We start from the raw sequence: 14,739 nt of genomic DNA, 5'->3' as shown, positions 1-14,739 counted from the left end.
ATGCGCTCACGCTCTCTCGCGCTCTCTCTCTCTCTCTCAAATAAATAATCTTTAAAAAATAAAAATTTAAAAATTAATTAATTAAAAAATAAGTAAAAGTTAAAAGTAAAGTTTTAAAATTTTCAAAGCAGGGGCGTCTGGATGGCTCAGTCATTAGGTGTCTGTCTTTGGCTCCGGTCATGATCCCAGGGTCCTGGGATGAAGCCCTGCATCGGGCTCCATGCTCAGCAGGGGAGTCTGCTTCTCCTTTTCCCACTGCCCTGGCTTGTGTTTCCTCTCTCACTGTATTTCTCTCTGTCAAATAAATAAAAAATCTTAAAAAGAAAAGAAAACTTTCAAAGCAAATAGGAGTGCCTGGATGACTCAGTTGGTCAAGTGTCTGACTCTTGATTTCAGCTCGGGTCATGATCTCAGGGTCTTGAGATCAAGACCCATGCGGGATGTGGAGCCTGTTTAAGACTCTCTCGTGGGCAACCCTCTCGAGTTCCTTCCCTCTTTGGGAGCTTTGTCCTATCACGCAATAGCCTTTGCTTTGCCAGCCACAAAAAAAAAAAAAAAAAAAAAATGCCCTTTTCCCTCTGAGCACCGCTTCTCCCCTCTCTCACTTTTTTCTTTCTCTAAATAACAAAAGAGGGGCACCTGGGTGGGTCACTCAGTTAAGCCACCAACTCTTGACTCTTGGTTTCTGCTCAGAGCGGTCCTGGATAGAGCTCTGCATCAGAATAGAGCCCTGTGTTTGAGCTCAGTGCAAAGTCTACTTCAGATTCTTTCTACCTCCCCCTCTGCCCCTCCCCTCTCATGCTCTCTCTCTCAAATAAATACAATCTTTTTAAAATAATAATAAATAATATAAAAAAAGCTTTTGAAACAAACAAACAACAAAAAGAGTATCTTTATTTACTCAAAGGAGAGAAAGAATTTCTTTAAAATGGCACAGAAAGGGTCTTTTCCTAAAAGGGAAGATTGATAGGCAAGACCATGTTGTTAATTTAAAAATATGTATAACAAAATATGTCTGCAAACTGGGAAGGCTAGTTCTAACTCATTCACACTCTCTTTCCTCAAACCCCTTTCAAGCACAGCCATGTCTATGAGGGCAGAAGTTCCTAGGTGGAGGGCAGGTAGGGAAGGACGTCTGAGATGCCCATGACTTCTAGCTTTGGTTCCCCCCTTCCTGGTATCAAGGAAGCCAAATTATTAAAAGGTAACTTAGTAAATATGCAATCAAAACAACTATCAAGTACACCTAAATTTTCCTTCCTTGGGGTTTCTCACCTCATCTTGCAGGCTCTCACCCTGCCCCCACAAATGGGCTCTTTCCCACCCTCTATGCGTCACCTGGGGCTCACATCGCCCATCGTTTCGATAACCCCTAGTTCTCACCCCGGTCCCCTCCACACCCCATCACATCACACTCCTTTATCTTACCTTCCTGGCCCCTGGAAGCCTTTGGTGTCTAAATCCCCTCTATTCACCCTTGCAACTGAGAACATTTCAATTTATATATTGAAAGATCAAGAAAGGTTGACTGTTTTGAAGAAAATATTTTGACTCCTCTCTGGTAAGGTTCTACCCCACACAACTTGGAGGACACACAGGACACCCTTCGGGTGCCTGAATTCTTTTAGCCCCCAGAACCCGCCTCACTCCCCCTTGAACCCAGGTTAATGAGCTGGGCATTTTTTCTTTAGATTGTATGAATGATGTATTTAAGGTAGATTAATCCATTTTTAGATTAGATTCATCTGAAGAGTAACTTAATCTAAATGATGAAGTTAAGGCTTGAGTTATATCATTGTTGATACCAGTGTTGATATCAGTGTTGATTTAAAAGTGCTGCTCTATATCCGTAAGGAAGATTACGTGGGTAACTGGGAGAGTATGAGACAGTGGGAATTCGTCGCGTCTGGGAGGTTCAGCATCTAAGCCTTATTTAAGGAGAGCCGATCTAACTCATGCAAACGCTCTTTTCCAAGCAGATCGGGCTGCAACAGGATCAACCAGGTGGAATGTGCCAGAGAACAGAAGAAGCAACGCGCTCCAGAAGCCTCGGCCAGTTTCCTGCGCCACCCTGACACCCTCCTCCTGCACTGCGCAGGCGCCTAGACGGACCAACCTTTCCCTCCCCCTTCCACCTCTCGGGGAATCGAGAGGACGCCCTCCTGCAGCGCAAGAGTTCCTGCGCAAGCGCCGTCCCGCGTCCCCGCCCCCGAACCAATCGGAAGCGGCGGCGCCAGGGCGCGGAGGCCACGACGCCGTGGGTGGGGCCGGGACGTGAGGGCAGCGCGCTGGCGTCACAGGGGCGGCTATATAAGTGAATACAGGCGCCGCCCCTCCGCCCCAGTCACTGAGCCGCCGCCGAGGACTCAGCAGCCTCCCCCTTGAGCCCCCTCGCTTCCCGACGCTCCGTCCCCCCCGCCCGCCTTCTCCCGCCGCCGCCGCCTTCCGCAGGCCGTTTCCACCGAGGAAAAGGAATCGTATCGTATGTCCGCTATCCAGAACCTCCACTCTTTCGGTGAGCTGCGGAGAGGTCCAAGGGGTGAGGCCTGGGTGGGGCGGCGAAGTGTCCGGGCTCGGACACCTGCCGGATGCTCCGGGCTTTCGTAAACGCAGGCTGATAGAAGGTGTGTGGACTCGCAGGAAGCAGGGCCCCGAATTGGGCCCTGGGGTCGGCCCTTAAAGCGCGACCGGAAGGAGCGGGCTGGGAGGCAGCCCTTGGGCGGGCCCGGCGTCTCGGGTGGCGCATTTACTAATGGCTCCCGGGCCGGCTTGGGCCACACCCGCCCCCTCCCGCCACCCCTGCGTCACGTCCGTTACGTCACCGCCGTTGTCACGGAGCTGGGAGTGAGAGGCGGCGCCAGCCCTAAGTGACAAACGCTCGCGCCAATGGGGCAGGAAGCTTGGCCCCGCCTTGGAGCTCGGGTTCCGGCCTGTTGCATCAGCCGGGTGGGGCGCTGCCTGCCGGCCCAGGCTCCCCCGGCACGTGATCATCCTCTGGGGGCGGGCCTGGGGCAGGAGGCCCAGGCTCTCCCTGGCTCTGGGAAAGCCGGCCGCCCCGGACTGACCCGTTCGCGGACAGCCAGCAAGGACAGATCTGACGTGACCTAAGCCCTGGTGATTTCAGTATTAGTTTGTACGCGCGCAAAAAAGATGCTTTGGAAGGGTGGCAGTGGCGTCCGAGCCCCAACAGCTCTAAATGAGCTTGATCTTTCTTCCCAGACCCCTTTGCTGATGCAAGTAAGGGTGATGATCTGCTTCCTGCTGGCACTGAGGATTATATCCATATAAGAATTCAACAGAGAAACGGCAGGAAGACCCTTACTACTGTCCAAGGGATCGCTGATGATTACGATAAAAAGAAACTAGTGAAGGCGTTTAAGAAGGTAGGTTTTAAATGAGATTGTAGGAAAATCATATTTAACTTGCTCAGGTTGGGGGTGCTGACTTGGATTGCTTCTCATTAGGGATTGTTAAGTGCCCTCAGCCTGTTGGCTTGGTCTAATTTGTTTTACTTCATCGCTGCTTGCAGAAATTTGCCTGCAATGGTACTGTAATTGAGCATCCAGAATATGGAGAAGTAATTCAGCTACAGGGTGACCAGCGCAAGAACATATGCCAGTTCCTGGTGGAGGTGAGTTCAATCAGTTCTTCAGAATCCGTTTGTGCCACTGTCAGATCTCTGTCCTCTGTTCAAGCTCTCCTGGGGACACAGAAGTTTGTTCTGTAGCGCTAAGCAAAACAGTGGTTGAGTTGTGAAATATATACACCGGTAGACTTGTCTGACTTATATCACTGTTTGCGTGGAACTCAGATCCCCAAGGTGAAGAGTTGCGTGCCCTACCAACTTAGCCAGACAGTTGCCATGTATATGGATCTACTTTAAAGATGCCATTTTAAATTGCACACAGATAATAAAACAGGATGTCTGGCTGACTGTTCCTAAGTGCTAAAATCCTGTTACATCATTGGTTTCTAACTGCATACTCTGAGTTAACAAACCATTGTGCCCGTGGTGCTCAAAGTGTGTGCCTTGGGTCTGGGACTTTTGCCCAGTGTAGAAGCAAGCAAACAGAGTTGTTGCCATCAGAAATGGACACTTGAATTCTTTTCATATCTCCTCTTATAACCTTGTTTTCTTTTCTTTGCAGATTGGACTGGCTAAGGACGACCAGCTGAAGGTTCATGGGTTTTAAGTGCTTTTGGCTCACTGAAGCTTAAGTGAGGATTTCCTTGCAATGAGTAGAATTTCCCTTCTGTCCCTTGTCACAAGTTTAAAAACCTCACAGCTTGTATAATGTAACCATTTGGGGTCTGCTTTTAACTTGGACTAGTGTAACTCCTTCATGCAATAAACTGAAAAGAGCCATGCTGTCTAGTCTTGAAGTCCCTCATTTAAACAGAGGTCAAGCAGTAGGCGCCTGGCAGTGTCTGGCCTGAAACCAAGCAGTAACGTGAGGTTTCGGTCCAGCACAGAGCCCCAAGATCACAGACGGCTATGTCTGGCCGGAAGCTCCTCGGCTCTCCCTCTTCAGAGTTCCCTGCCCTAAGAGAATGTCACTACCTGAACAGTCCACGGTGAAGCTGAGAGGACAGGATGGGGTAAGACGGCAACCGCAGCTGTGCTGCTACAGGGAGTCACCGGTAGTCAAAGCTCAATCCCTGGTGTCTCCAACCTGACCAGGTGGGCAGAGCTTAGGGCAGCCACCTTCCCTCTAGTGAAGCGTCCTAGGACATCTGACTTGCCACCAGGTCTTTTTGACCAGACATATCCTAGCTAATGGATGTCCAAACACCAGAATGTGAGGCCAACCTTCTATCTGAGTTAAACTTTTGACAAGGGAACAAACTTCAAATTGATGTGTCAGTCACGTAGCTAGCTATAGAGCTTGCAACTTACTAGCGACAGCTGCCCAATGCCATGTGAAGTAACAGACTGGTTTTTGGTTTATTTCTTCCTTCAGTTTTAATGTTATGTAATGTATTTAAACCCTTATTTAAATAAAACTTGTTTTCAGAAACACCTGACTTGAAGATTGTATTTTCTCAATCAGTCTCATATGTGTGAAGGAACCACAGAAATGGGCAGTGAGGGGTAGTCTATGCCCGTAGCTCAACTGGGACCTCAACCTCTTGGCCAAGAAAACCTTCAGTGAGCTTTTTCTTTCCCAAGTTCCCCACAGGTCAGCTGTGTTGCAGGCATGGTGGTCAGATGTGGTAACGGCTGTCCCCTCCCAGTGGCTATGGAGGAACTTGTGCTGTGGAGCAGTTTGGAGTCTGCTCAGTGATAGGACCTCAGCTTGAAGGCTGTAACAAAGACAGTAGTGTAGGACTTCATTGAATCCTCACACCCATATGAGGTACAAAAAAGGCCTTCTCTAGGGAATAGATTTATCATGTGCTTCAATGATTAGAAGTATTCTGAGAAGTTGAAGTACAGTCCGGAGGCCATCCCTTGAAAGGGCAATGAGTATGTGGAAGTTTGTTCCTGGTGCCATTAATTCTGCTAAAATTCTCCCAGCATGTGGATCATGAGTTGGTACCAATTTCAGGTCATAAATAAAGGCTGCAAACTGCAGAGAGGAGTCCTGAAGAATCCACACTTGTTCCCCTCTTGTAGATGGTCAGCTGGCAGCCTTGTGAACAAGACTGTATAGAGGCCAACCTAGAAGGGGAGATGAGATTGGAGGCTGAGATGGCGGCCACTGCCATGAGAGTAGAGGATTGTAATCTGGGAGATAAACTGGTCTCATTTAAGGTCCTGTAAAACCTCTGTTTAGCAAACAGGAACTTAACCAATTGCTACCAGACGTGAGGGCATTGTTAGAATGTTTGGGTGATTGTTGTAAATCTAAGATTTGACTGTAAAGCAGAAGGGCTCTTAGAAACTTCTAATAGGAACCTTGGAGGCCAAACCCACAGAAGCCCACAATCAGAAAATAAAACAGAATCAAGTAGGTTAATAACAGTAGGTCCTGTGCTAGGCTATTGAGAAAACTTTGACCTTTTAAAGACTTTAGTTTTCTAGAAAGAAATGAGATGGAGTTAAGCTAGCAGCATCAGTATCAAATCAACCATCTAGAACCAATCAAAACAAATGCCTGGGGGCACGGGGTGGCTCAGTGGGTTAAAGCCTCTGCCTTAGGCTCTGGTCATGATCCCAAGGTGCTGAGATCGAGCCGAGCCCCACCGGCTATCTGCTCAGCAGGGAGCCTGCTTCCTCCTCTTTCTCTCTGCCTGCCTCTCAGCCTACTTGTGATCTCTGTCAAATAAATAAATAAATCTTTTAAAACAACAACAACAACTGCCTGTAAGCGTGGCAGTTTGGGGAACACCCTAATTCAGTATCTCCGGCCTAATACAAAGCACAGTTGTGCCCATTTGGGAAGGGCAGAAGCCAGAGATCCTGGGTTCTAGATGAAACTCTACCACTGAGTAGCCCTGCGAATTTTCCCCATCAAATGGGCACAACTGTGCTTTGTTAATGTGTAGTTTATACATTAACAATTTAAATAGCTCATTCTACAGGGGCACCTGGGTGGCTCAGTGGGTTAAAGCCTCTGCCTTCGGCAGCTCAGGTCATGATCCCAGTGTCCTGGGATAGAGCCCCACATCTGGCTCTGCTCGGCAGGGAGCCTGCTTCTCCCCCTCCCTCTCTCTGCCTACTTGTGATCCATGTCTGTCAAATAAATAAATAAATAAATAAAATCTTTAAAAATAAAAACTAAATAGCTCATATTACAGAGACTGTTGTATGCAGCATACAGCCTGGGGAGTCATGGGGTCCACTCAAAGTAGTCAGGAGGACACCCTGTGTTCGGGAAGCAGATGGCCCAATAGCGTGGAGGACCAGCACACTCCTTGAACATGAGGCAGAAAGGAACCAGTACTGCCACTGGCCTGTCCAAAGAGCTGCAGGTGTTTGGGACTGGGAAATCTTCCCCACCCGGTCCATACTTGGGGGGGCCAGGAAAGGCTTCATTAAAATTGGTGTCATCTTGGGGTGCCTGGATGGTTCAGTGGGTTAAGCCTCTGCCTTCAGCTCAGGTCATATCTCAGGGTCCTGGGAGCAAGCCCTGCATCAGGCTCTTCTCTCTGCAGGGAGCCTGCTTCCACTCCCACCCACCCACCACCCACCCCCGCCACCTGCCTCTCTGCCTGCTTGTGATCTCTCTCTCTGTCAAATAAATAAATAAAATATATATTTTTTTTAATTGGTGTCATCTTAAGTCAGGGTGTTCTGGTCAGAATCAAGACCCAGAGGTGAGAACACCCAGTGTCTCAGGGCCCTAAGGTAGGACCATTTGGCTGGAACAAAGACCTCGTACAGAGCAGAAATAATGTAGTATTGTCTCTCACTATATGCCAGGGCTGTGCTAAGCGCCTATAGCTACACTGGCCTCTTTATTTAACAGTAGGGACTCAGCCCCATGGAAAAACAGATTCAGAGAAGTGATGCAATGAGCCAGCATGTAGGCGATGAGAAGGGAGCAGAGGGGAAGGAAGGCTGGAAGGTTGATGTGAGGTCGCGGTGGGCTGAGCCAAAGCTGAAAACATTCAGAGGTTAGTCTGTGTTAAAAGAGTCACAGCCAAGAGCAGAACACGATGAGGAGTGTGTCCCAGCCCTGGGCTCTTGGCTCCTCTCTCCCGCCCCAGTCTCCTCTCCGCCTCCTCGCTCCCTCTGGTCGCCTCTCTCCCCTTCCCTCTCCCATTTCCTGACGAGATGAGTACTGGTCAGCTACAACTGCACAGGAATCCACAAAAACTACTTTAAAACCTATTCAAAGTTTACCTATAAATAGGACAAAGAAACACGATATATTTGGGAACTAAACAACCGGTCAACCAGCTCTGGAATTGCCCGGCTTCCTTGTTTACCAGCCTGAGTGCTGCCCCCCGGTGGCAAGAGTGTCAAAACACAGTTGACTGTCCATAAGGCTTTGAAATGGAAGAGCTCCCGGACTATTGAACTTTTCAGGAGGTACACATTTATTTCAGAGTTAGCAAATAGTGTGAGGCTTTGGCCGTTTCTTCACTTGGACTCTCTTAAATCCTCCTAATTCAAATATTCATAATACACAGTTCTTGGGAAGCATGTTAAAAAATTCAGATTCTAGGGGTGCCTGGGTGGCTCAGTGGGTTAAGCAGCTGCCTTCAGCTCAGGTCATGGTCCTGGGGTCCTGGGATTGAGCCCCGCATCAAGCTCTCTGCTCAGTGGAGAGCCTGCTTCTCCCTCTCCCTCTGCCTGCTTCTCTGCTTACTTGTGCTCTCTCTCTCTCTAATAAAATCTTTAAAAAATTTTTTAGATTCTAGGCCCCACCCAGGATAGGGCTCCATTGGGTGTGAGCTGAATAATCCCACCTGCTTTTCAAGAGCCTACAGTAACGTCTAGGCACTGGAAGAAACTGATCATCTCCAAAATTTGACCAAAAAACTGTAAGACTCAGAATGAGCAAGTGTTTAACACTACAAGAGGTAGCACTGGCTGTCACTGATATATAATTCTTGTATAACTATATGTAAATGTAATAAAAATTTCTAGAGAAAGAACAGTTTTTTTAAGTAGGGCTTGAACTCAAAACCTTGAGGTCAAGGTCTCAGCTGAGATCAAGAGTCAGACACTTAGATGCCCTAAGAACAATATATATATATATATATATATATATATATATATATATATATTAGATTTTATTTGACAGAGAGAGCACAAGCAGGGGGAGTGGCAGAGGGAGAAGCAGGCTCCCGACTGAGCAGGGAGCCTGATGCGGGGCTCAATCCCAGGACCCTGGGATTAAGACCTGAGCCGAAGGCAGACGCTTAACAGACCGAGGCACCCAGACGCCTCAAGAATAATATTATTTTTAACAAAACTCAGATTTATGGGATGCCTGGGTGGCTCAGTGGGTTAAGCCTCTGCCTTTGGCTCAGGTCATGATCCCTGCTCAGCAGGAAGCCTGCTTCCCCCTGCCCTCCCCCCCCCCGCCTGCCTCCCTGTCTACTTGTGATCTCTGTCTGTCAAATAAATAAATAAAGTCTTAAAAAAAAAACAAAAACTCAGATTTATAAAATTTATACATCTTTCCAAAAATACTACAGAAAATGTCTATTTGGCCTGTGGCTGCATTTTATTCACTTGGTATGAGGTACAACAGAGCCTCTGAGGTCAGAATGCCTGGCCCACAATGTTCCAGGAAATGCCCCCCCTTCTAGAGCCAGAGACCCTGATCCAGAGGTTCTGATGTGGGGCTCAGGAACCTGCCATTTTAACCAGCATCGGCCAGTTCATGTGGGAGGGCCACAAACCACACTTGGGAAACACTGCTTGTCTAATGGGAGCTATTGAGGAAACATGAGCGGGAGAGAGCATTACCAGAGCTAAGCTTCAGGGAAAGCAATCAGAAGTATTGTATTTAAGATGGTTTGAGAAGGGGGTGGCCAAGAGTCATAACTTGGTTACCAGCACCTGAGAAACCAATCCCTGATGTTTTGTGTGTGAGGTACATGTGGGCATGTTCTGGTAAGACTGTCCACGGCATGGGGCGCCTGGGTGGCTCAGTGGGTTAAGCCTCTGCCTTCAGCTCAGGTCAAGATCTCAGGGTCCTGGGATCAAGCCCCACATCAGGCTCTCTGCTCAGCGGGAAACCTGTTTTCCCCTCTCCCTCTCTGTCTGCCCCTCTGCCTACTTGTGATCCCTCTCTCTCTGTCAAATAAAAAATATTTAAGAAGAACTGTCCACGGCTTTTATCAGATTCTTAAAAGAGCCCGTTACCCAAACCAGCTAAGACTCACGGGTCTGTGGTTTCCTCCCCAGTCTCACACAGCCCCAGGATTAACAAAGTTTTCTCAAGCACAGCACTCCAAGCAGAAACGTGCCTATTCCAATATCGACTTTGAAAATGAATAACTATTTAAAGATATTTCTAAACAGCTCCCAAACCGACTGTGCCGGCCAGAAGGTACACAGACCGCGCAAGCCACAGCCGTCAGCCACCACCCCGCCTCAGCAGCCCGGGCCGTCGCCCAGTTTAAATTGTCTTTAATCTTAGTACTTGATGGTCCATTTATACCTAGAATGAACAATCAGCTAAAAACAGGAAGCACAGGGAGCACAGAGGTTGGAAATGTTAATGCGGGGCATAAACGCTACTGTCATTCCCTGTGTGTCAAGTCATTGATTGTCCATTTCTGTGCAGCAGGAGAAAACAAGAATGAAGTCAATGCAGAGAGCTGTGACCTACCTAGGTTTCGTGGTCCACCTTCGAGACAGAACTACAGACACTTTTTTTTTTTTAAGATTTTCTTTATTTCTTTGTTAGAGAGAGAGAGGGACGGAGGGAGAGCACAAGCAGGAGGAGCGGCAGGTAGAGGGAGAAGCAGGCTCCCCCCTGAGCAGGGAGCCCGAAACAGGACTTGCTCCCAGGACCCCAGGATCACTAGAGAGCCGAAGGCAGACTCTACCCCGACTGAGCGACCCAGGCGCCCCAGAACTATAGAGTCTTGCTGCTCAGTGTCCCCTGGGAGCTCGTTGGACGGACAGAATTTCAAGCCCAACCCCAGACTCCCTGAAGCCATCTTCATTTTAATAAGCGGCACTTAGCAAAGCTTGAGAAGCATGGGTTTGAACCATAAAATTAGCAGGCCTCATATTGTGGTCTGCAAACTGGTTAAAAAAAGACAGTAATAGGGGCACCTGGGTGGCTCAGTGGGTTAAAGCCTCTGCCTTCGACTCAGGTCTTGATCCCAGGGTCCTGAGATCGAGCCCCACATCGGGCTCTCTGCTCAGCAGGGAGCCTGCTTCCATTCCTCTCTCACTGCCTGCCTCTCTGCCTACATGTGATCTCTGTCGAATAAATAAATAAAAATCTTAAAAAAAAAAGACAGTAATATTATGACTTTCATTTTTTAAGATATTATTTTTAAGTAATCTCTACACCAAACGTGGGGCTTGAACTCACAACCCTGAGATCAAGAGTCACATAGTCCATCGACTAAACCAGCCAGGTCCCCCATGACTTTTAATTTTTATAAGTGCATTTTCTATTATGGTTTTAGATGTGCATTTAAAACACACAAAAAGAGGTCCCTGGGTGGCTCAGTCGTTAAGTGTCTGCCTTGGGCTCAGGTCATGATCCCGGGGTCCTGGGATGAAGCCCTACATCGGGCTCCCTGCTCAGTGGGAGGCCTGCTTCTCCCTCTCCCCACTCCCCCTGCTTGTGTTCCCTCCCTCGCTCTCTCTCTGTGTCAAATAAATAAATAAAATCTTTTAAAATATAAAACACACAAAAACTGTCACAGTGTGGAAAGCAACAGTTGTGAGCTGAATATGGATTGGGTTCATTGCACTAGCTAAGAGGTACAGAGACTTGGCTGTCATGGGATCAGCTGGAGAGCCCCTGCAATGGTTCCAAGCCTGGACTTGGCCCCCAGAGCCTCAGGACAGAACCACTGGGGGGTGGGGGTGGCCCATGAGTGATGATGATCTAGCCATCCACCCCCATCGAAGCCCACCAGACCTCCAAGTCCCATGCATCTGATTAAGAGGTCTCCCAGATGTCAAAAATAATGCCGAAGGAGAAAATACAGTGCTGGCTAGAACTAATTTGACATCTATTTCACTGGAACCGAAGACACCCTGCATCTCTGTAGTGCCGTTCACAATGTGCCTGCGTGTGAGACATCTGAAACCCTGTTCTGTCACCCCCAGGTAAAATAATACAAAAGCCATAATAAATATAAGGGGATCCCAATGAACATTAGATTGTTTTTTGTTTTGTTTTGTTTTGTTTTGTTTAGATTTTATTTATTTATTTGACAGACAGAGATCACAAGTAGGCAGAGAGGCAGGCAGAGAGAGAGAGGGGGAAACAGGCTCCCTGCTGAGCAGAGAGCCCGACGCGGGGCTCGATCCCAGGACCCTGAGATCATGACCTGAGCCGAAGGCAGCAGATTAACCCACTGAGCCACCCAGGCGCCCCTTAGATTGTTTTTTAATTACATAACAAAATCTAAAGCTACATTTTAAGATACATTTTTTTTCTCAGAACCAAACATGATGCAGTATCACTTTTTAATTTGTCTGAAGTCATGCTTTTCCTTCTAATTAAATTTAAACAGTGTTTTGTCACCTTTTTTTACTGGGGAAAGTCAAAAGCTGTCTTTGCACGGTATGATTATTACAGATTATCTTTTAAGTCGAACTTTAAAGGAACCAATCATAATTTACCGACTTCAAGTAATTTTTTTCTTAAAATGCTGGGCATACAGCTGGCATATGATGAGAAAGATCTAAAAAGATCTAAAGATCCCAAGTTGGTCCTGTAGACTGTTGATAGGACAGGGAAAGAGTCAAGACTCACTGAGACAGAGCTCAGTTGCTGTGTTGGATGCAGGATAGAAAACATTCGTGTGGACCGATTCACGAAGAGCTTGCCCAGGCTTATGACAAGTACCAGGGGGTTCGTGTAACCCGGGGGCTTCACTTAACTCAGCACTATTAATATTTGGGCCCAGATAATTATGTGTTGGGGAAGAGGGCCTGACCTGTGTATCACAGGATGTTTAACAGTATCTCTGACCTCCCCCACTGCTGGGTGATAGCACTCGTTCCCATGCATGCCTGACAACCAAAATTATCTCCAGACATTGTTAAATGCCCCTGGGAGGCAAACCCACATCCCCCTTTTGAGAACCACTGGTTTAATTCACCCTTTCCCCCAGGATCCACCAAGTAGAAACACAAGGCAAGGAGAGCAAATCATGATGTTACAGAATCTTCACCTGCTAATTTTCACTTCTCATGGCATGAGTCATTTATTCATTCAATAAATATTTATGCAGCATCCCAGCTGTGCCCACCACCCTTTGAGGCACTGAGAATGTAGCCCCGAACAAAGATCCGAATGGACACTACGTTCTAGGAGGGGAAGACGGACAGGGTCTTGGATGTCCTCGTCTCCTACAATTGTTTCCTGCAACCCTGAGCACCATACACCAGCCCTCTTTCCTTCTCCGATAAAATCTCCCATTCGGTACCCTGTGACCTCTCCACCTGCTTGGACCTAACATCTCTCCATTCTCCAAGTGTAGGAGGAGTTCCAAAGGAATGAAGACAGTCTCGGCCTTTGGTACCTCTCCCATGGCGGCCACACCCTGGGTCATGACTGATTATGCTTTCAGTGTTCATGATCCTAATTCTCTGTTTCCAGCCTCCATTTCTCTCTCAAGCCCAGAGCCCACAGCCAACTCTCTGCCGTATTCACTCACCCATTCCCATTTCCGGAGGACTTGCTCAGTACAGGTCAGCAATGGAAAAACCAAAGCCCACCTTCTTCCTCCCGGAGTCTACACTCTAGCTGGGGAGTCAGATGCTAAACCAATCAGTGTACAAACACCTGAATTATTTCAGTCATGCTTAGGCAAGGGGTCACACTCAGCCTGTGACAGGGACTGCCTGAACAAGTCAATAATTTATCTTTGATTTTGCCCATCTTCCCCCATCTCTTAGAATTCTTGTGGCTGTAAGGTTCTAGAACCCAGTGGTTTGGGTTTCCTTTCGGAGTGCTATTTGAGAGAGCTGCTTTAAATTTCAACCAGTCGATGAGGAGGGAGTTCCTCGTAAGGTGATCTCCGCGGTGCCAACTCCCCAAACAGTTATTTGAAAACCACTTTTTCATTTCCCAGTCATTCCCTCCAGAGGGATGGGGAGGAATGAGGAGTGACGGCAAATGGGTAAGGGGGTTTTCCTTTTGGGGTGATGCAAATATTCTGGAACTAGATAAAGGTCATCGTTGTGCCACTTTGTGGATCTGCCGAAACCCACTGGCTTGTGTGCTTTAAAAAAGTGAATGGAGGGGCCTGGGGGGCTCAGTGGGTTAAAGTCTCTGCCTTCGGCTCGGGTCATGGTCCCAGGGTCCTGGGATCGAGCCCCGCATCGGGCTCTCTGCTCAGCAGGAAGCCTGCTTCCTCTTCTCTCTCTCTCTCTACCTGCCTCTCTGCCTACTTGTGATCTCTGTCAAATAAATAAATAAAGTCTTTTTAAAAAATTCTAAAAAAAAAAAGGGAGGGGGGAATGGAAAAAATAAAGAGTGAATGGTGTTAAAAAAAAGTGAATTGTGTGATATGTGCACTATATCTCAATAAATAGAGCTTATATATGTATCTTTTAATGATTTTTTTATTTATTTGTGACAGAGAGAGCATGAGTGAGGTGGGAAGGGGCCGAAGGAGAAGCAGCAGCAGATCTGGGATCGAACCCCGCATCGGGCTCCCTGCTCAGCAGGAAGCCTGCTTCTCCCTCTCCCACTCCCCCTGTTTGTGCTCCCTCTCTCACTGTGTGTGTGTCTCTCTCTCTGACAAATAAATAAAATCTTAAAAGAAAAAAAAAGTAAGATTACAGGTGAAATCAGCTACCAAAACCTTCCTCATTTCCCTGGCCCAAATCTGCCCCTCCAACCAACCCCACTCACTGGCTTCACAGATTACAGAGTACAGGGAAGAGAAGGCTCACTGTAGAGAACGCGGGATAGCAGCAAGGAAAGGCTTTTTTTTTTTTTTTTTTTAAGATTTTATTTACTTATTTGACAGAGATCAGAAGTAGGCAGAGAGGCAAGCAGAGAAAGAGAGGAAGGGAAGCAGGCTTCCTGCTGAGCAGAGAGCCGGAAGCCGGGCTCCATCCCAGGATGCAGGGATCATGACCTGAGCCCAAGGCAAAGGCTTTAACCCACTGAGCCACCCAGGCGCCCC

General features: G+C 47.7%; 1 protein-coding gene across 1 annotated transcript; it reads left to right on the top strand.

Annotated features, from left to right (window-relative positions):
- Positions 1-2,323: 2,323 nt before the first annotated feature.
- On the top strand, positions 2,324-5,025 carry EIF1 (eukaryotic translation initiation factor 1). Its single transcript, XM_059378735.1, has 4 exons — positions 2,324-2,515; positions 3,220-3,383; positions 3,530-3,631; positions 4,149-5,025. The coding sequence occupies exons 1-4, from the start codon at positions 2,485-2,487 to the stop codon at positions 4,191-4,193; spliced, it is 342 nt and encodes a 113-aa protein (XP_059234718.1). The 5' UTR covers positions 2,324-2,484; the 3' UTR covers positions 4,194-5,025.
- Positions 5,026-14,739: the final 9,714 nt, after the last annotated feature.

The sequence above is a fragment of the Mustela nigripes genome, chromosome 16 (genome assembly GCF_022355385.1).
Source record: "Mustela nigripes isolate SB6536 chromosome 16, MUSNIG.SB6536, whole genome shotgun sequence".
Lineage (NCBI taxonomy): Eukaryota > Metazoa > Chordata > Mammalia > Carnivora > Mustelidae > Mustela > Mustela nigripes.
This window is presented reverse-complemented; position numbering and strand designations above follow the sequence as displayed.